Source organism: Panthera tigris (assembly GCF_018350195.1).
Source record: "Panthera tigris isolate Pti1 chromosome D3 unlocalized genomic scaffold, P.tigris_Pti1_mat1.1 chrD3_random_Un_scaffold_51, whole genome shotgun sequence".
NCBI classification, from domain to species: domain Eukaryota; kingdom Metazoa; phylum Chordata; class Mammalia; order Carnivora; family Felidae; genus Panthera; species Panthera tigris.
Genome location: NW_024962167.1, coordinates 1 through 22937, shown reverse-complemented (window position 1 = coordinate 22937; position 22937 = coordinate 1). Strand labels below are relative to the sequence as shown.

General features: G+C 39.3%; 1 protein-coding gene across 1 annotated transcript in view; it reads right to left on the bottom strand.

Moving 5' to 3' along the window:
* LOC122236229 (ankyrin repeat domain-containing protein 26-like) overlaps positions 1-22174 on the bottom strand; it is a 28099-nt gene extending 5925 nt beyond the window's left edge. The window contains exons 1-5 of the mRNA XM_042977121.1: positions 22132-22174; positions 21670-21763; positions 3656-3946; positions 2903-3120; positions 1429-1657 (exon numbers count right to left, since the gene is read on the bottom strand). Coding sequence (XP_042833055.1) covers positions 1429-1657; positions 2903-3120; positions 3656-3946; positions 21670-21763; positions 22132-22142 — 843 coding nt within the window. The 5' untranslated portion in view covers positions 22143-22174. The remainder of the gene's footprint in view (positions 1-1428; positions 1658-2902; positions 3121-3655; positions 3947-21669; positions 21764-22131) is intronic.
* Between the last annotated feature and the right edge of the window lie 763 nt (positions 22175-22937).

The following is a 22937-nucleotide window of genomic DNA, read 5'->3' as shown; positions in this document are numbered from 1 at the left end:
AGATAGAAAATATAAAAAAGAACCAATCAGAGCTGAAGGATACAATAACAGAAATGACAAATACACTAGAGGGAATCAGCAGCAGGTAGAAAGATGCAGAAGAACAGATCAACAATTTGCAAGACAGGGTAGTAGAAATCATCCAAGATGAAAAACAAAAAGAAAAAAGAACTTTAAAAGTGAGACTAGGTTAAGGGACCTGTGGGACAACATCCAGTGTAATAATACTTGCATTCAAGGGGTTCCAGAAAAAGAAAAGAGAAAGGGGCAAAGAACTCATTTGAAGAAATAAAAGCTTCATTTTAAAAATTCAAGTATTTTCTTGATTTAGCTATTTATAAAATGCTCTACAATCGTTCATCAAGAGCGATTCAATAAAAATTGAAACAAACGTGCTATAAGTCAAAAAAAAAGGAAAAAGAAAAAAGAGTGCCATAAGTAAGAAAGCAATTAAAGATGTATTCTCATGTAAGAAAATAGCAAAAATTTAACTTAAAAGAGAAATTAACCATTTTAGTGTTACAAGTTGATTTAATTCATAAAAAGGACTTACCGTGGATTCTTTTTTTTTTTTTAAAGTAGCCTCCATGCTTAGTGTAGAGCCCAATGCAGGACTTGAACTCATGACCCTGAGATCAAAACTGAGCTGAGATCAAGAGTTAGATGCTGAAATGACTGACCCACCCAGGCACCCCCTTGGATTCTTTTAAATAGTAAACATTCATATGTCGTTAAGTGTTTGGAGGACGATCATTCACTGACATACAGGGGTGCAAAAACTGGATGATAGCAAAACCTTCAAATGTTTATGAACCACTGCCAACTGAAAATAAGTCCAAGCATCTAAGTGTACCTGTGGTCAGCAGGCAATAACATTTACTTTCTAAAATCAAATTTAAATGAAAGCTTTTCAAGAAATTTAACATGGGTCAGTTTAGTTATATTTATTGAATACAGTTAATACTAGGTGTCTCTTGTGGTACACCTGGGTGGCTCAGTTGTTTTCAGTGTCCAAATCTTGATTTTGATTCAGGTCATGATCTCATGGTTTTGAGACTGAGCCCCACATTGGGCTCTGTGCTGAGCATGAAACCTGCTTGGGATTCTCTTTCTCCCTCTCCTTTTGCCCCTCCCCTGCATGCACTCACTCATTCTCTCGCTAAAATAAAATAAAAATAAGTATCTCTTGGAAATGAGACAACAAGGGACTAAAATATATATATATATATATATATATATATATATATATATATTCACATATATATATATATATATATATAATTTACCTCAATTCTTTCTTAGCACATATAATTATGACTTTTACTTCGTATGTATTAGTTACTTAAACAACTCAGAATTTCACCAAATTAAAAGCAACAATTATATCAGATATCTGAAACCCAAAGTAAAACAGATAATATAACTAACCTTCCACAAGGAAGTCTCCCAGTAGTCATATGACGGCCGTGGTTTTAAGGTAGGAATCACCAAGTTTCCTCTTGGAGTAAGGTTTCCATTGAGCACTGAATTATTTTCAAAATGTCCACAATAAGGTGTTTCCAGGCCTGGGCTCATAGTAAGAGTCCTGAGTAAAGTTTGATGCTGCTGTCTCTCCGCAAGAAGTTTTGTATTGTTCTCTGACAGCCTCTCATTAGTCCTGTGAAGATTAAAAAACACAAATACATTTTCTTTTTCCCTAAATCATTCCTAAATGACTCACATCTTTTTAAGTTTCCATAATAGTAAATAGCATTTGCCATTGAACAGTGTTTTAACACTGAACATGTGACAGAGCACACCTACTATCTAAAATTATACTTTTAAAATTGTTCTAAAGAAATACTTATGTTTCCAGCGGGACCCCTAACGAACAATTCAAGTGAGGGAAGGGAGAGAAGTGGCTATCAGTGATGTACACGGCTTAATGAATAATACTTGCTGTCTTCTGGAATGGCTGTACCGGCAGGATCCTTCAGGATGCCATTATATATACATACTTATATTTCGTAAACCTGTTTACAGATATAAAAATAAACCATCCCTCAAAGTCATTTTCAAGCATTTGCTTTCACCACTCTTGTACATTTCACTTACTATCTCAAAGAAACTGAGCATTTGACACCGAGGAATCAGTGAGACCAACAAGCTCTAGGGGAGATAGTAGATGGCAGAGGTGTGATCAGAAAGAACTAAAACAGCTACAGAGGCAATTAGCTTATAACAGTTACCAAGGCACTGGAGGCAGAATCTGCCCTTTCTGTCTCCCTCCCACCATGGTGCTCGTTTTAGCCACTTTGGGAATTATACTCCCCTTCAGCCCTGTGTGAGTCTTTCTGTATTTCACATATATGCCATTATGTAAAGTAGAAAAAACATAAAGGATACTTTGTCTCAAGGCCCACTCTAGTAATAATACCAAAGTTCACAATCAAGAGAATAAATGTACCAAGCTGCCAGGATGAGTAGTAGTAGTAGTACTTGAGCTTTTAGGTTAAAGATGTCATCTTCCAAAAATGAACTCATCGACATTTCTATTTAGGGTACTTCTGGCAAGCAATTTTATAATAATATACTTCTAAATGAGAAAGCTTCAAACAATGCACTTAAAGACTAGCAGATCCGATCAATGGAAAATATACAGGGCGGGGGGTGCGGGGGGGGGCGGTGGGTGGGGGAAGAGGTCCTGTAAAACCAAAAAGAACCAAAAAGAAGAGGAGGGATGCAAACTGTCCTGGACTAACATTTCAAAGGTAAGTTCACTTAGAAACATCATTTTCCAAAATTACACGATCTAGTTGGCTTTCACTTCCTACTCATCTCATGATCTTGGCTCCACAGAAATTATGCTTTAGAGGCAAATTAATAAGCTAAATTTCTTGTCTATGATTCTGTTTTGGCTTACCTGTTCAGCTTATTTCTCAAGGACTTTCTAACTTTTAATTCTTCTAGGTAGAGTTGCCTGTAGGTTTCCAACTCTGTTTTAGTAGATTCTTCTTGAGACGTCTTCATTGTAGAGACCTGAGATTCCAGATCTTTAATTCTAAGTTCCATTTGACTTCTCGTTGAAGCATGAGCATTTTCTCTTAACTGGTCCAAGTTTTCTTGAGCTGCTGCTTGTGCCTAAAGCAAATTAACGGGACAGTTTTAAAATAGCTATAATCTGAATAATTAATTATACCTGTTTCCTTTAGTTCTGAGTCAATGATTCAGAGAGCAATTTTAAATGAAAAAAAAGCTCAAGTGTAAAATATTTATCATCAATGTCAACTGAATTAAATATGATTTATAAAATTAAAGTTCAATCATTCTTGTATTAGTATTCACGCAATCTGATAATTCAAATAATAGAATCAATGACAAAATTTTTAAAGTCGACAATAACCTTAAGAATAATCCAAGTACAGTGCAATTTTTAAATCATAATTTTTCTTTTCCTCTTAATAGTGAGACTAGTTGTTTAAATCATCATTTTTTCTTATCCTCTCGATTTAGTAGGAACAATGATGAAAACTGAACTCGTTCAAGGGACGAACAAATGCCTCCAGAAGTCTACAAATTACCATAAAGCAAGTAGAGGAAACCCATACAACACATCTATCCAAAATGGAATTTGCAGTGAAATGAATGAAAGCACATTACAGATGAATCAATTAACCTGTAAAAACAGGGTGACTTCGTGTAATTTTTCTACTATGTCCAGTCGTGCTCTTTCTTCAATCTCCCGTTTATACTGTTCCACTTGACTGCGCTCTACCATATTCATTTCCATAAATTGTTTCAATTTTACTACTTCTTGTTGTAACTTCTTGTTATCGCTCTCTAGTTTTTCACGTTCTTCTTCGAAAGCTTTCATTGATAATAACTCTTGTTGAAGAATTTGATTTTTTGCATCCAGGTGTAGACATTTTGAAGATGTAGTTTCCAGTTGTGTTGTAAGGACATCAGCCTGCATGAATAAAACACTATAGTTTGGAAGTGGAGTGAAAAGAGTCTAACCCAAAACTACTATCAAATTTTTTTTCAGATTTTAAGTAACCTCTAAGCCCAGTGTGAGGCTTGAACTCACAATCTCAACATCAAGGGTGACTGAACCAACCAGGCACTCAAAATGTTAGATAAACTCATTTGCAATAAAATGTTCCCTGTCTTAGAATGTGGACCCTTAAACAACTCAGAAAATCAAGAGCAAAGTTAAAGCCATCAGGTGTTACTGAAATAGATCTTTGCTATCATTGTCTTTACTACACAACATTTGCACTTGATTCTATACTTTTATTTTTCTATCATTCTTTCATATCTTTCTTTCATAAAATAAGTCCCCTCTTAGGAGAAAGTCTCTTAGCCCTTCCCCGATCTTAACACTCCATAATTTTTAAAGAAGTTTTAGCAATATCATATTGACTTATGTATGCCCGAGTTCAAAAATACGTCCCAAGATAAGACTCTGAAAATAAGACTCTAATTCATGAATCTACAAGTAATGTTTCTAATGCCACGGCCTTTTTCGGAGCTGCAAATGTTTTCATGCTAATTTGAACTGCGTTCCCGGGAGAAATAATTCTCCAGGTTAAGAAATCACATCTCCCAGTATAAAACTTTAATTGGATAATCCACATATTTTTTTGAGACAAAAACAAAATTAATTCAATACTGTTATCTTGTAATCCTTTGTTACTTTCTAGGAAATAAGAGATCATACTAAACAACAACAACAACAACAACAACCACAACAACAACAAAACTGGCTGGAGTTTCAGTGATGCTGAGTTGGGAAGGTCTTCCATCCATTATATATGATTGGTAAGACAAGGTGAGTGGATGTGGTCGTTTTATAAATTTGTTGATACTTCTGTGAAAATCCTGCCCCTTAAATATATGCTGGCTTCAGTAACTGGTTTCTAGTGAGCAGAATATGCAGAACTGCTGTGATTTTTAACGTTTTATTTATTTTTGAGACAGAGAGAGACAGAGCATGAACGGGGGAGGGGCAGAGAGAGAGGGAGACACAGAATCGGAAGCAGGCTCCAGGCTCTGAGCCATCAGCCCAGAGCCCGACGCGGGGCTCGAACTCATGGACCGCGAGATCGTGACCTGAGCCGAAGTCGGCCGCTTAACCGACTGAGCCACCCAGGCGCCCCACTGCTGTGATTTTTAAGGCCAGCTTGGAAAATGTGATACAGCTTCCATCTCACTTTCTTTCTCTAGGGAAGCTCACCCTTAGAACCCAGCCACCACGTTTTGAGGAATCCCAGGCTACCTAGTGAGTCTTCATGTAGATACTCCAGCTGAGACTAGCCAACGTCCTAGCCAAAGGCCAGCTTCAACAGCCAAACACGTGCATGAACAAGCCTTTAGATGATTCTAGTCTCCAGCTTCCAGTTATGCCAGCTGATGCCAAACGAAGAAGAAATGAGTTGCCCTACTATGCTTTGCCTAAACTAAAGATTGGTGAACAAGATAAATGCTGTTTTGAACTACTAGGCTTTGAGGTGGCTTATTATGCAGCAGTAAATTACTACCACAGATACTGATACTAAAAATGGTGTGCTGCTATTCAAAAAACCTAAAACTAAACTTCCTTTGAACCAGGAGGTAGGTGGAACCTGGAAAGATGTAGAAAAGCATAAGAATGAGACCCAAAAAGGGCCTCCACGAGACACTTAGTGGAAGCCTGATGGCCTGTGAAGAGGCTGACAGCAAGGGTTTCTAAGCAAGTGAAGAAAATGACACTGGAGGAAAGGGAAGTCATGCTACAAAATACCTGAGAGTAAACAGATAGGAAAGAGAAACTAAAGAAAGACTATGCAACTGAAAGGAACCAGGACTTAGTGGGTTCAAGTATCTGTTTCTCATTTACAGCCTCTCTACGTGTGGAACTATCAAATAATGCTGACATGAAGAAATGGCTTTTGGGTTACGAGAAAATCCAGGGTGCTACCAGGAAAACAGAAAGATTTAAGGTATGCCTCCAAATCTTTAGGGATCTTAAGAGTATAAGATTTTTTTTTTTTAAAGTAGGTTCCACACCCGACATGGGGCTTAAACTCAGCACCCAGAGATCAAGTGTCACATGCTCTACCAACTGAGCCAGCCAGGAGCCCCAAGAGTAGACGAATTTTAAAGGCATCGTCATATAAGAGCTTCACAGGAAACCTGAAGCGAAAAGCTGATCTCAAAAGGACTTGGGAGGGTCGCTTTGCTAAAACACGGCATGAAATCCAGTAATAATTACAGAAAACTAAAAAAAGGTAAGAGATTTATAGTAGCAAACATACTATTTGCTAGCTTGGACTAAAAGAGACCAAATCGTGCAAAATGAAAAGAGGCCTTTGGGTCTTAGAAGTCCCACAGGGAGGAAGCAGGATGAAAAAACAGCTGCAAATACAGGTCATTCCTTATGAAAAGGAAGGAACCAAGAGCTCAAAGAGTAAAGAAAGGGAAGAGACATGGAGAAAGTATTCCCGTGGTTAGGACTAAGTCCTAGCTTAAGAACTGACAGCATGCATCAGGCTATATTTCAAAACTCTTATGGACTAGGGTGCTTCCCATCTTCTTTTTCTGAATGGGAGAGTCTTCAGCAGTTGACCAGAATGTTGCATTTGTGAGTGGCAAATAACTGTCTCTTTTGTTCTCAAGTCCTCATATTGAGAACACTTGCACTCAAGGGGCTATACTTTAGATACCATAACCCAGGCAGCTTATCCCCACTGCACCTGATTAAGATGGTAAGATCTTGGACTCAAGCCTTGAACCTGATGCCATGATAACTGAAACTTGCAGGAGGTATTGGAGGGGGAGGGGAGTGAATGTATTTTTCAGGTGGGAGGAATACAAACATTTGTGGCCAGTGGGTAAATTATACTGCTTTTTAAAGGTGTCCATAGGTTTCAAATATTAATTCCATAAAAAAAAAGACCATGGTACAACCTTAGTGACTTGCTCCTAATGAACAGAATATGTGACTATGATGCTGTGTGTATTCCAAGCCTAGGTGACAAAAGGCGATACAGCTTCTGCCTTGCTCTGTATCTCAGGCTGCTTACTTGGAATCTAGCTCCCCATCTAGTGAGGAAGTCTAGGCCACAAAGAGGGTCTAGGTGTGTCAGTTTAAGTGTTTCTGCTGCCTCCTGAACTGCAGTCCCAGGCAACAGCCAGCATCAACAACCAGACGTTAGTGAACAAGTCTTCAAATGGATCCAGCCCCAAATCTTTCAGTTGCCCCACCTGAAGCTGAGCGGGGCAGACACTAGCTGTCCTGGCACACTTTTCCTAACAGATTTGTGAACAAAAGAAATCTAACCTTTGGGGAGTTTGTTAAGAAGAAACAAAAATGATAAATGGAACAGTGGATGAAAAAAAAGAGATAAGACACATAAACTTGTATAGGAGAAGTTGGTCTCCATTAAAGTAGGATGCAATAAATGTTAAGATTAATTTATTAACAACCAACCGTGCTAATGAGAAGAAGCAGATAACTAGAAGCAAGATCTAAGAAGTTTTTCTCTCAGTTTTTCCCCAGTTAGGATCATATTAGCTGTTCATTTTCCATATATGGCCTTTATTATGTCGAGGTATGGTTCCTCTAAGCCTACTTTGTTGAGGTGTGCTGCTATTCAAAACATCCATCATGATCATATGGTCCTGTCAATCGATGCAGAAAAGGCCTTTGACAAAATTCAGCACCCTTTCTTAATAAAAACCCTTGAGAAAGTCGGGATAGTGGGAACATACTTAAAGATCATAAAAGCCGTTTATGAAAAGCCCACAGCTAACATCATCCTGAATGGGGAAAAACTGAGAGCTTTTTCCCTGAGATCAGGAACACGACAGGGATGCCCACTCTCACCGCTGTTGTTTAACATAGTGTTGGAAGTTCTAGCATCAGCAATCAGACAACAAAAGGAAATCGAAGGCATCAAAATTGGCAAAGATGAAGTCAAGCTTTCACTTTTTGCAGATGACATGATATTATACATGGAAAATCCGATGGACTCCACCAAAAGTCTGCTAGAACTGATACATGAATTTAGCAGAGTTGCAGGATACAAAATCAATGTACATAAATCAGTTGCATTCTTATACACTAACAATGAAGCAACAGAAAGACAAATAAAGAAACTGATCCCATTCACAATTGCACCAAGAAGCATAAAATATCTAGGAATAAACCTAACCAAAGATGTAAAAGATCTGTATGCTGAAAACTATAGAAACCTTATGAAGGTAATTGAAGAAGATATAAAGAAATGGAAAGACATTCCTGCTCATGGATTGGAAGAATAAATATTGTCAAAATGTCAATACTACCCAAAGCTATCTACACATTCAATGCAATCCCAATCAAAATTGCACCAGCCTTCTTCTCGAAACTAGAACAAGCAATCCTAAAATTCATATGGAACCACAAAAGGCCCCGAATAGCCAAAGTAATTTTGAAGAAGAGGACCAAAGCAGGAGGCATCACAATCCCAGACTTTAGCCTCTACTACAAAGCTGTCATCATCAAGACAGCATGGTATTGGCACAAAAACAGACACATAGACCAATGGAATAGAATAGAAACCCCAGAACTAGACCCACAAACGTATGGCCAACTAATCTTTGACAAAGCAGGAAAGAATATCCAATGGAAAAAAGACAGTCTCTTTAACAAATGGTGCTGGGAGAACTGGACAGCAACATGCAGAAGGTTGAAACTAGACCACTTTCTCACACCATTCACAAAAATAAACTCAAAATGGATAAAGGACCTGAATGTGAGACAGGAAAGCATCCAAACCCTAGAGGAGAAAGCAGGAAAAGACCTCTCTGAACTCAGCCGTAGCAATCTCTTACTCGACACATCCCCAAAGGCAAGGGAATTAAAAGCAAAAATGAATTACTGGGACCTTATGAAGATAAAAAGCTTCTGTACAGCAAACGAAACAACCAACAAAACTAAAAGGCAACCAACGGAATGGGAAAAGATGTTTGCAAATGAAATATCGGACAAAGGGCTAGTATCCAAAATCTATAAAGAGGTCACCAAACTCCACACCCGAAAAACAAATAACCCAGTGAAGAAATGGGCAGAAAACATGAATAGACACTTCTCTAAAGAAGACATCCGGATGGCCAACAGGCACATGAAAAGATGCTCAACGTCACTCCTTATCAGGGAAATACAAATCAAAACCACACTCAGATATCACCTCACACCAGTCAGAGTGGCCAAAATGAACAAATCAGGAGACTATAGATGCTGGCGAGGATGTGGAGAAACGGGAACCCTCTTGCACTGTTGGTGGGAAGGCAAATTGGTGCAGCCACTCTGGAAAACACTGTGGAGGTTCCTCAGAAAATTAAAAATAGACCTACCCTATGACCCAGCAATAGCACTGCTAGGAATTTCCCCAAGGGATACAGGAGTACTGATGCATAGGGGCACTTGTACCCCGATGTTTATAGCAGCACTCTCAACAATAGCCAAATTATGGAAAGAGCCTAAATGTCCATCAACTGATGAATGGATAAAGAAATTGTGGTTTATATACACAATGGAGTACTACAGGGCAATGAGAAAGAACGAAATATGGCCCTTCGTGGCAATGTGGATGGAACTGGAGAGTGTGATGTTAAGTGAAATAAGCCATACAGAGAAAGACAGATCCCATATGTTTTCACTCTTATGTGGATCCTGAGAAACTTGACAGAAACCCATGGGGGAGGGGAAGGGAAAAAAAAAAGAGGTTAGAGCGGGAGAGAGCCAAAGCATGAGAGACTCTTCAAAACTGAGAACAAACTGAGGGTTGAGGGGGGGTGGGAGGGAGGGGAGGGTGGGTGATGGGTATTGGGGAGGGCACCTTTTGGCATGAGCACTGGGTGTTGTATGGAAACCATTTTGACAATAAATTTCATATATTGAAAAAAAATAAAATAAAAATAAATAAATAAAATGAAAAAGAAAACATCCATCATGAATGGATGTTATAGTTTGTTATAGTTTGTCAAATTATTTTTCTGCATCTATTGCAATGATATGATTTTATGCTTTTTTTGAAAATTAATATGAGGTATCACATTCATTGATTTGCAAATATTGAACCACCCCTGCAAACCAGGGATAAATCCCATTTGGTTACACTGAATGATTTTTTTTAATGTTTATTTATTTTTGAGAAAAAGCACAAGCAGGGGAGGGACAGAGAGAGATGGAAACACAGAATCTGAAATAGGCTCCAGGGTCCAAGCTGTCAACAGAGCCTGAAACTGGGCTCAAACCGACGGACCATGAGATCGTAACCTGAGCTGAAGTTGGATGCTTACCTGACTAAGCCACCCAGCTGCCCCTGCCCCTGGTGAATGATTTTTTAATGTATTGTTGGATTCAGTTTGCTTATTTTCTTGAAGATTTTTGCATGTTCATCAGAGATGCTGGCCTGTAATTCTCTTTGCGGTGTCTTTATCTGGTTTTGGTATCAGGGTAAAGCTGGCATAGAATGAATTTGGAAATTTCCCTTCCTTTTATGTTTTTCTGGAACAATTTGAAAAGGACAGGTTAAACTTTTTCTTTTCTTTCTTTCTTTCTTTCTTTCTTTCTTTCTTTCTTTCTTTCTTTCTTTCTTTCTTTCTTTTTCTTTTTTGGTATTAGCTCTTCTTTACATGTTAAAATTTACATCTGAAGTCATCTGGTCCTAGACTTGTGTTTGTTGAGAGTTTTTTGATTCCTGATTCAGTTTCCTTGCTGGTTATTGATGTTTTTTTTCAAATTTCTATTTCTTCTTGTTTTAGTTTGGTAAGTTATATGTTTCTAGGAATTTATTCATTTCTTCTAAGTTGTCCAATTTGTTGGCATACAGTTTTTCACAATATTCTCTCATAAATGTTTGTATCTCTGTGGTGTTGGTTCTTATTTCTACTCTCACATTTGTGGTTTTATTTATTTCGGTCTTTTCTATTTTCTTGTTGATTACTCTGGCTAACGCCTTATCAGTTTTATTAATTTTCACAAAGAACCAGCTCTAGGTTTCATTGATCTGTTCTAGTTTTATCTGTTTTTTGTTTGTCTATCATTCATTTCTGCTTTAATCTCTTTTTTAATTTTATTTTGAGAGAGACCACACATGAGTGGGGGATGGGCAGAGAGAGAGAGAGAGAGAGAGAGAATCCCAGACAGGTTCCATGCTGCCAGCAGAGAGCCTAACACGGGGCTCGATCTCACTACTGTGGGATCATGACCTGAGCCAAAATCGAGAGTCAGACACTTAACCAGTGAAGCCACCCAAGGGCCCCCTGCTCTGATCATTATTACTTGCTTTCTTCTGCTGGCTTCAGGCTTCATTTGTCGTTCTTTTTCTAGCTCCTTTAGGTGTAAGGTTATGTTGTTTGAAATTTTTCTTGCTTCTTGAAGTAGGCTTATATTGCTTTGTACTTCCCTCTTAGGACTACTTTTGCAGCATCTCAAAGGTTTCAGACCATTGTTTTCTCATTTCCATTTGTATACATGTATTTTTTAAAATTTCTTCTTGTATTTCCTGCTTAACCCATTCCAGTGTAGTAGCACGTTATTTAACCTGCATGTATTGTTTTTTAATAATTAAGGCCTGTTTTTTGTTTGTGATCCATTCTTGAGAATATTCCATGTACACTTGAAAACAACGTGTATTCTGTTTTAGGATGGAACGTTCTGAAAAAATCTCTTAAATCCAATCTGGTCCTGTCTGCCATTCAAAGCCATTCTTTCTTTCTTTCTTTTTTTTTTTTTTTAATATATGAAATTTATTGTCACATTTGCTTCCATACAACACCCAGTGCCCATCCCAACAGGTGCCCTCCTCAATACCCATCACCCACCCTCTGCTCCCTCCCACCCCCCATCAGCCCTCAGTTTGTTCTCAGTTTTTAAGAGTGTCTTATGCTTTGGCTCTCTCCCACTCTAACCTCTTTTTTTTTCCTTCCCCTCCCCCATGGGTTCCTGTTAAGCTTCTCAGGATCCACAAAAGAGTGAACACATATGGTATCTGTCTTTCTCTGTATGGCTCAAAGCCACTCTTTCTTTGGTGATTTTCTGTTAAGATGTATTTTTTGGTGATTTTTTTAACTAAGATCTATTGATGTAAATGGGGTGTTAAATTACCCTAGTACTGTATTATTATCAATTAGTTCTTTTATGTTGGTTATTGTTTTATGTACTTGAGTGCTCTCATGGTGGGTGCATAAATATTTACAATTGTTAGATCTTCCTATTGGAATTATTATGATATAGTAGCATTCTTTGGCTCTTGCTACAGTCTTTGTTTTTGGTTAAGTTTATTTATTTTGAGAGAGACAGAGTTGGGGAGGGACATAGAAAGGGGGGGAGAAAATTTCAAGCAGCCTCCATGCTGTCAGCCTGGAGCCCAACATGGGGCTCAAAGCCACCAGCCATAAGATCATGATCTGAGCCAAGACCTAGTCGGTCGCTCAAATGACTGAGGCACCCAGGTGCCCCACAATGTTTGTTTTAAGGACTCTTTTGTCTAACAAAAGTATCGCTACTTTTTCTTTTAACGTGATAAATTTTTCTCCATCCCCTCGTTTCCATTTGTTTTGAATAGAATTTATTGTCAACTTGGCTAACATACAGGGTGTACAGTGTGCTCTTGGTTTTGGGGGTAGATTCCTGTGGTTCATCACTTATAGACAACACCCAGGGCTCATCCCAACAAGTGCCCTCCTCAATGCCCACCACCCCCTTTCCTTTCTCACCCACCGCTCCCCCCATCAACCCTCTATTTGTTCTCTGCATTCAAGAGTCTCCTATGGTTTGCCCCTCTCCTTCTCTGTTTGTAACTACTTTTCCCCTTCCCTTCCCCCACGGTCTTCTGTTAAGTTTCTCAAGTTCCACATATGAGCGGAAACTTATGATATCTGTCATTCTGTGACTTATTTCATGTAGCATAATACCTTCCAGTTCCATCCACATTGCAACAGATAGCACGATTTCACCCTTTCTCCTTGCCAGGTAGTATTCCAGTGTATATATAAACCACATCTCTTTACCCACTCACCAGTTGATGGGCATTTAGGCTCTTTCCACAATCTGGCTGTTGTTGAAAGCACTGCTTTAGACATTGGAGTACATGTGCCCCTATGAATCACCACTCCTGTATCCTTTGCATAAATTCCCAGTAGTGCTCTTGAGGGGTCATAGGGTAGTTCTATTTTCAATTGTTTTTGAGGAACCTCCGCACTGTTTTCCAGAGCGGCTGCACCAGTTTGCATTACCACCAACAGTGCAAGCATCCCCTCACTTTTAATCTGCAGGTGTCTTTATGTCTAAAATGAGGTTTTTATAGGCAGCATACAGATGGGTCGTGTTTTTTAATCCATCCTGTCACCCTAGGTCTTTTGGTTGGAGTGTTTATTGCATTTATATATAAAATAATTATTGACAGGTATCTATTTATTGTCATTTTACTACTTGTTTTGTGGTTGTTTCTGGAGATTTTCTCAAATCCTTTATTGTTTTTCTCTCTTTGATGTCTTTCTAATTTGCTTTAATGATATATTTGGATTTCTTTCTCTTTATTCTTTGCATGTTTATTAGTGGGTGTTGGTATATGATAAGCATTAATTTGTATATCACCTCCTCTGCATGTAGCAGTCTATATTAAGTTGATGGTCAATGAAGTTAGAACTCATTTTTTTTCTCCTCCCCATGGTTTAGATAAGCTATTATATTGTACATCCTTTTTGGGGGCATTCCTTGACTGATTTGTTTACAGAAATATACATTTTTACTGCTTTTACATTTTCTGCCTTTATACTGTCACTTTTGATCTCTCCTTTCCACTCAGAGTTCCCGATAATATTTCTTACAGGCTGATTTAGTGGTCACAAACTCCTTCCATTTTTGTTTGTCTGAGAAGTTCTTTACCTCTCCTTCTATCATGAATGATAGCCTTACTGGATAGAGTATATTTGGCTGCAGATTTTTCTCATTCAGCACTTTGAATATATCATGCCTTTTCCTTATGCCTTGCAAAGTTTCTATTGAAAAATCTCCTGCTAGCCTTGTGGGTTTCTCCTTGGAAGTTAATGACTTGTTTTGCTGCTTTTAAGATTTGTAGCAGTGGGGCGCCTGCGTGGCTCAGTCGGTTAAGCATGACTTGATCTTAGCTCAAGTCGTGACCACGCAGTTCCTGGGTTCAAGCCTCCAGTGGGCTCTGCACTGACAGCACAGAGAGAGTGCTTGGGATCCTCTCTCTCTCTCTCTCTCTCTCTCTCTCTCTCTGCCCCTCCCCTGCTTGTGTCTGCGTTCTGTCACAGAATAATCAAAAGCAAAAACAAAACAAAACAAATAACAAAACACTAAAAAAAAAGATGTTAGCAGTATATTTTGCAAATTTAATTACAACATGTCTTGGGTGTTGATTTTGATGGAAGTTCTCTGTGTCTCCTAGATCTCAATGTCTGTTTTCTTCTCCACATTAGGGAATTTTTCAGTTATTTTGTCTTCAAGTCAATTATCTGTCCCCTTCTCTCTGTCTTCTTCTTCTGGGACTCCTATCATATGAATGTTTTTACATTTGACGGAGACACCGAGTTCCTTAAGTCTATTCTTCATTGGATAATTCTTCTTTGTCTTCTTCAGCTTCATTGTTTTCCATTACTTTGTCTTCTAGGTCATTAATTTGCTCCTCTGCTTCTTCCAGCTTGCTGTTCATTTTACTGCACTCTTCATCTCTGATCCTTGAACTCTTTTATGTCTGTGGTAAGGGTCTCACTGATGTCTTCCATTCTTTTCTCAAGTCCACTGAATATCCTTATGATCATGGTTTTAAATTCTCCATTAGGCGTGCTATTTACATCTGTCCCATTTCGGTGTCTGGCCATGGCCTTATCCTGTTCTTTCATTTGGATAAATGCCTCTGTCTTTTCATTTTGTCTAAGTATCTGACAGCTTCTGTGTCTTAAAGAAGCCAGTTATGTCACCTGCTCCCGAAAGTAATGGACTGAGGAAAAAGACGTCATGTAATGCCTAGGGTCTAGCACTTCAGGGAGTGTCACCAGTGTGTGCTGCATGTGTCCTGCTGTTGTGTTCTGGCTATGCTATCCTTCAGGCCAGTCGTCTGCAGAGGCTCTCCTTGCCTGGTCTGGTGAGTGTTTGGTCCCTGACCTGAATGTAGTGAGTTTTAACTAGGTGTGCTCTGGTCTGCTTAGGAAATGAGACCTGTCACCACCTCTACTGGAACTGAGGCCAAGGGAAACCCTCTGGTTGGGAGATGTAGTGTGGGCAGGTGTTTGTCCTGGTCTTTTGGGGGAGGGGTCTGCTGTGCTGCAACTCAAGCAAGAGTGATTGAGAAGGGTAGTTCCACCAGAGGGCAAGGGGGTGGTGCTTGGTGTAAGCAAGTTAGGTAGCCAGTGTTAGCAATGCACTGCTTCCTGCAGGTGGCTTTATGTTTGTGGTGAGGGGCAGGAGAAGGAGATGGTGCCAGCCAGCGGCTTTGTTCCTACAGACAGGTCTCTCTGAACTTTGCCTCTGAGGGACGTGCTCTGAGAAGAGCAAATAATCTCCCCACTGTGTGCCCCAGGCACTCTTCAGATCACTGTATCCATGCTGTATGCTCCCACGTTGTTTGCCTGCCCTCTGCCCAAGAGCAGTGCAGTACCTCAGGGCTCTATCCCAGCTAAACCGGATGCCCTTTAAAACTCCAGACTTTAAGCACTACTGGTGGCAAGAACTCACGCAATTCAGTCCCTCTTGTTTTCCAAGCCAGTGGGTATGGGGAAATGTTCTCTTTGTGCGTTCCCCTGTGCGTTCCTCTCTCTCTCACCCTTATCCACAACCTCGACTCCCTCCCCTCTGCAGCAGCCAGGATCGGTTTCTCTTCTAGACGACATTTCTGCATCAAGGACCTTCTTTGATGTGGCCTCTTCTCTCCCTTTTGTTGTGGAGTTTGTTCTGTCAGTCTTCAGGTCGATTTCTGGGGTATTCAGGGTGAGCTGATTGTTATCTAGTTGTATTCGTGGGATGAGGCAAGCCTAGAGTCCTCCTACTCCTCTGCCATCTTCCTGTGTCTAAGAAAGTTTCCTAAGATTCCCTTCACTTACAACAATTCTTACAAGTAGGCAGGAATGCCTCTTTAGAATTTCCCCTCAAGTGAAGGTAGAAGCACAGAGACATATGATTTGAAGCACAATAGTTGAAAAACTAGAAAGAGTCAATCTGATAACCAAAATTGGGCCTTTGATCTGATTTCAATTAAAGGGAATAGGCAGCTTTGAGTATTTTTTAATCCATTGAATACTCAATCTTCATTCTCCTTCCCTCAGTGAGGAAATAAAGAGAATGTTATGAAATCATTTTTCATCTTCTCAGTAGCACAACAAATGTACTGTCCTTTAGCACTACTTCAATTAACTGCACATTCTCCTTTACCTTACTCCAACCTTGCTTGTGGGGGGAGGTAAGACCATTTCATCTTTGTGTTGTCCCACAATGCTTCTCCATATCATACAAGCTGGCTTCAAAAATTTTTTGTCATTCAAATTACCAATCTACTATTTGTCTCTGATAAATCAACATAATACTACCTCACTTTGTACAGCTGAATTATTTGAATGATGTAATGTATATTCCATTAATTATATGCTGAGCTATAACGCATAGCTATGCATATCTTTCTATTTAAGTGAAAGAAAGCCATACAGGCTACTGTGTTTTCCAAGAATGTAGGATCTGTGCCAAGAATAGGATTAACACCAGTGTTACACACAAGAACCAGGTCAGAAGAGGATCTCATTGTGAATTGCAAGATGATGGATTAGCAAGATTGCTTAACAGGAAAGAGGAATAGCCCAGAGTTAATCTTTTCCTTCCTAGATGGTGAAAAGTATGGGTGAGTCTATGCATTATAATGAGAGAATAAAATATAATGAAGTAAGTGGTAGACTGAGTCAAGACATCCTATGGCCAAGATTTGATGGAAATGAAAGTTGACAGCACTGACTGAGAGACTAAAAGTTGGCACAGGCAGGGAACATGGGTGGCTCAGTCAGTTGAGCCTCAACCTCTCAGGTCATGATCCCAGGGTCATGGGATCAAGACTCCTGTCAGCCTTCACACTAAGTGTGAAACCTGATAAAAATTATCTCTCTTCTCTCTTCTCTCTCTCTCTCTCTCTCTCCCACACACACACCCACATCCTGCTTGTGTATGCTCTAAAAAACAATAAAATAAATAAAATAAAAATATAAAAATAAATAAGTAAATAAGTAAATAAATAAATAAATAAATAAAGTCTGAACACACTAAAGAAAGAGCATTTTAACTTTTTGAGCCTGACTTCACATCGAGTCATGGGGTCAGCAAGGCATAGGCTGGCGAAAGGGTCCTTCAGGAAGCAAAAATCTCTATAGGTGCAAAGTTAAGTTCTACTACATTGACTTTTTATTATTACATAAGTGACTGGTAATTTGCAAGATAACTAGGAAAAAGTTTTCATAAAATTTGATACGGTACTGGCATAAGGACAGACATATAGACCAATGTATTAACATTGAGAATCTAAAAATAAACTCTCACGTTACAGTGAACTGATTTACCACAAGGGTGCCAGACAATTAAATGGAATGAGAATAGTTACAGTATTGTAACAATTGTAACAAATGGTACTGGGACAAATGGATATCCACATGCAAAGTAATAAAATCAGACCTCTACCCCATAGCATATATACAAAATTAACTTAAAATCTAAGAGCTAAAATGATAAAATTCTTAGACAAAAGCTGACGTGTATATGTTTGTGACTGGATTTGGCAATGATTTCTTAGACATGACACCAAAAGACAAAAGCGGATTAAGTTTACTTCATCAAAATTAAAAACTTCTATGCTTCAAATATCACCATCAAGAAAGTGAAAAGGCAAGTGACTAAATAGGAGAAAATACCTGACAATCCCATATCTGCTAAGGGATTGGTATGTAGGCTATTTAAATAACTCTTCCAATAATGAAAAGACAATCCAATATAAAAACGGGCAAAAGAATGGATTAGTTCTTTCAAGATGATATAGAAATGGATAATAATCACGTTCAAAGGGAGATGTTCGGGGTGCCTGGGTGGCTCAGTCAGTTAAGCTTCTGACTTGGGCTCAGGTCATGATCTCACTGTTCGTGGGTTCGAGCCCCGCATCGGGCTCTGTGCTGACAGCTCGCAGCCTGGAGCCTGTTTCAGATTCTGTGTCTCCCTCTCTCTCTGTCCCTCCCCTGCTCACACTGTCTCTCTCAAAAATAAAAGAGACATGTTCAACATCATTAGTTATAAGAAAATGCAAACCAAAAACCACAAGATGCCATTTCATACCCACTAGAATTGCTATCATAAAAGCAACAGATAATGACAAACATTGGCAAGAACCAGGAAAACGGGAACTCTCAAAAACTGCTGATGAAAATGTAATGTTGCTGCCACTTTGGAAACAGTCTGGCAGTTCCTCAAAAGGTTAAACTAGAAAAACAATTTTTCTAAACATATTTGAGAGAGAGTGCACAAGTGGGGTAGAGGGACAGAGGAGAGGGAGGGAGAGAACCCCAAGCAGGCGCCAGGCTCAGGGCAGAGCCCAATGTAGGGCTCGATTCCACAACCCTGAGATCATGACATGAGCTGAAATCAAGAGCTGGCCACTCAACCGGCTGAGCCACCCAGGTGCCTGCCCCTCCTCAAAAGGTTGAAAAAACAAAACAAAAACAAACAAACAAAAAAGGTTTATTTAACAGAGTTACCATATGAACCAGCAACTGTATTTATAGGTATATACCCAAGAGAAATCAAAACATGTTCACATAAAAAGTTGTTCATTACACAGAAAATAACCTCAAAATGGATGAAAGACCTCAATGGAAGACAGGAAGCCATCAAAATCCTCGAGGAGAAAGCAGGCAAAACCCTCTTAGATCTTGCCTGCAGCAGCTTCTTATTCAAAACGTCTCCGGAGGCAAGGGAAACAAAGGCACAAATGAACTAGGGGGACCTCATCAAAATAAAAAGCTTCTGCACGGCGAAGGAAACAATCACCAAAACGAAAAGGCAACCGACAGAATGGGAGAAGGTATTTGCAAATGACATATCAGATAAAGGGTTAGTATCCAAAATCTACAAAGAATTTCTCAAACTCAACACCCGAAACACAAGTAATCCAGTGAAGTAACGGGCAAAAGACATGAATAGACACTGCTCGAAAGAAGACATCCAGATGGTCATACAAATCAAAACCACACTGAGATACCACCTTGCGTCTGTCAGAATGGCTCACATTAACAACTCAGGCAACAACAGATGTTGGCGAGGATGCAGAGAAGAGGATCTCTTTTCCATTGTTGGTGGCAATGCAAGCTGGTGCAGCCACTCTGGAAAACAGTATGGAGTTTCCTCCAAAAACCAAAATGAGACCTACCCTACCACCCAGCAATTGCACTACTAGGCATTTATGCAAGGGATACAGGTGTGCTGTTTCAAAGGGACACATGCACCGCCATGTTTATAGCAGCACTCTCAACAATAGCCACAGTATGCAAAGAGCCCAACTGTCCACTGATGGATGAATGGATAAAGAAGATGTGGTATGGGGCGCCTGGGTGGCTCAGTCGGTTAAGCGGCCAACTTCGGCTCAGGTCATGATCTCGCGGTCCGTGAGCTCAAGCCCGGCGTCGGGCTCTGTGCTGACAGCTCAGAGCCTGGAGCCTTTTCCAGATTCTGTGTCTCCCTCTCTCTGACCCTCCCCTGTTCATGCTGTCTCTCCCTGTCTCAAAAATGAATAAAACATTAAAAAAATTAAAAAAAAAAGAAGATGCGGTATATAGATTCCATGGATTATTACTCGGCAATCAAAAAGAATGAAATCTTGCCATTTGCAACTACGTGGATGGAACTGGAGGGATTACGCTAAGTGAAATTACTCAGTCGGAGAAAGACAAAATTCATAGGACTTGCCTCGTATGAGGACTTTCAGAGTCAAAACAGATGAACAAAAGGGAAGGGAAACAAAAATAATATAAAAACAGGGAGGAGGACAAACAGAGGAGACTCATAAATATGGAGAACAAACTGAGGGTTGCTGGAGGGGTGTGGGAGAGGGGATGTGCTAAACGGGTAAGGGGCACTAAGGAATCTACTCCGGAAATCATTGCTTCACTAAATGCTAACTAATTTGGATGCAAATTTAAAAAAAATAGAAACTAAGATACAACAAAAAGAATAACGCCCCCCGCCCACCAAAACTTTCTAACCCAGGAAGCCTCTGGTTTGGGGATTCAGGAGATAAGGACCTTCTAGAGAAGTCAGAGCTATGGAATGAGTTGGCTGAAAGCTATCTAAGTTTTTGTTTCACAGGGAAGACTTTAAAGTGGCGGATAATTTCATGCCATAACCCTAATTCCTTTCTATAGGCATCTACAGAAAATCCCTCATTATTCTTTACTAAGCTTCATCAGTATCGGATATTCTTACAAATTTTAGTTTTAGAGACCTTAAAGATTTCTTTAGGACACAGCAGCAGGACAACGCCTGGCACTCTCATTCATAGAAGACTGATCAACAGAGTGTCATGTTACTCGCATGAGAAGTTCCCTAATACAATGTGACTCATTGATAAGAGGTCTAGAAAAGAAAATAATTTTCAATGTCTCTTCAGCCACAAAAAGGACCAGTCAACAGAATGTTCTAGTTCCCCTGACGGGTATAGCTGTCCAATGAAACTTGCATGTATATTATATAGCTTTTGTGACTGACAGAAACGAGTTGGTCAGTGTATCTACCTCATTGCTCCCACTTAGGATTTACAATGTGAGTCCTACAAAGGAGGGTGAGAGTGGGATGACATTAACTGTTCTGCTTGGAAAACATTTGGGGTTTCACTACATATCGATAAATTAGAATCCTGAATGGCACATTAGTCTTTTTTGAGATCGAATTGTGAAATCTCTGAAAGGCTGATCAACTCAAGTGAACGGAAAAAAAAAGAAAAAGAGCTTCTGAACTTGCAATGGTAGGAGCCCTATGTTTCTAGGTAAGGCCCTGACCGAGCAGCCATTTCTACTTTTTCACTGGCATTTCTTTTCCTTTACAAAATCCAACAAGGAGAAAAGTCCATTCCTTTGAGAAGGACGTTTGCGTAATGACCTCTAGTCATTGTTGATGAAGAGAATAAATTGCAGATTTGTAATTACAAATTACAACAAATCATCATTAAAATAACCCAACTCAAACTCTCACTGAAGGGATGAGATTACAAGAGGAAGTCAGAATTCAAGATGAAATGATCACTCAAAGATTGGGGACGTTTGAAACACGCAGAGAAATATTACCAGGGACTCGCACACCTGTATGCCAACGTTCACAGCAGCATTATTAACAGTAGCCAAAGGTGGACTAAACCAAATGCTCACTATGGTATATACAAAATGTTGGTTTTTTTAGACTCTCACAATGTTTTTTTATGAAAATCTCACTATAAACATCATTACTTTATGAATTCAATCAACTTCATCTATATAGAAGAATTACATCACTAGTAGCAAGTAGGAACAATATGAACCTACTGTTTTGATCTGTGAGATTTTTCATATGATCCAAAACATTCTTATGTACCACTAGTGAAATAAGGATTCCTTTTCAGTAGGATAGACATTAAGAGATCGACTTACCAAACTTGTCTTTATCACGTTGCTCTCAAGATCTTGAATTTGGGCCGCTTGATGTTTGATGGTTTCTTCTTGCCTGGCATTTTTCACCTGTAGCCTAAAATGCAGATCTTAAGATAATTATGCTCACACATAAATTTAAAACAACACCGTATAATTTCTGAACAAATGAGGGTATTACATAAATTCTTAAAATGGTGTCAAGAGGAAGATTTGGGAATTGTGCCATTTTTCTCATTGTGTTTTGTGGACAAGGTGCAACATTGAGAGATGAGATGCCACAATTCTGCATTTCAAAATAGCTCAAAGCTGGAATTTGTATCCAGCTGAACAATGATATACTGGCATAAGTAATACATTTCCCATACTACACTGCTTATCTGCTTTATAAGTAAACAAGTTATTTTCTGTGAGGTTTAAATTATACTTTTGCATATGATCTTTCATCTCCTCAGCATATCTTACGGCCTCTGCATGTCGTTCCTGTGCTTCTTGCAACTAAAATAAAGAAAAAAAATAATTTTAACTTCTGAAAATCTCGTAGAACACCATCACCTGTTTCTGTAACTAAACGTTTTTTTTTTTTTTTGACTTGACTTGACTTGAGAGAGAGACAGAGAGAGAGCATGCAGAAGTGGGGAAGAGAGGCAGAGGGAGAGACAGAGAAAATGGTAAGCAGGCTGCAAGCTCAGGGTGAAGCCTGATGTGGGGCTCGGTCTCATGACCGGTCTCATGACCGGTCTCATGATGTGGGGTTTGGGATCATGACCCGAGTGGAAATTAAGAGGACGCTCAAACAACTAAGCCGCCCAAGTGTCCCTGTAACTAAAATCTTTTTGGAGCCAGCCACACTCTCCTCTACATGCTGATTGATGGCTACTCTGAGGTCATAACAGGAGAGTTGAACTGCTACACAGAGACTATGGCCGACAAAACGAAATGTTTCAATACTCTTACAGAATAGTTTACTAACCTTACTCTCCTACAAAACATAACATTGTTAATGTTTTTAAATTATATATGATCAGATAAATGTACAAATGTATCTATTGGTCAAATGGAGGAAATATAGGAATTTACCTTATGGTAAACATTTCTATTTTCATATCCCAAGCACCACATCAACTATGATTTTATATATTCACATAGGTGTTGACGTCGCTATTCTCCATGATTATAAAACTGAACATGCTGCCTTCAGTGACAACAAGATATTTCATGGAAGAATTTGAGAAGCAATACCTAGTAGGGGCCAGAATGCATGGGTCTGA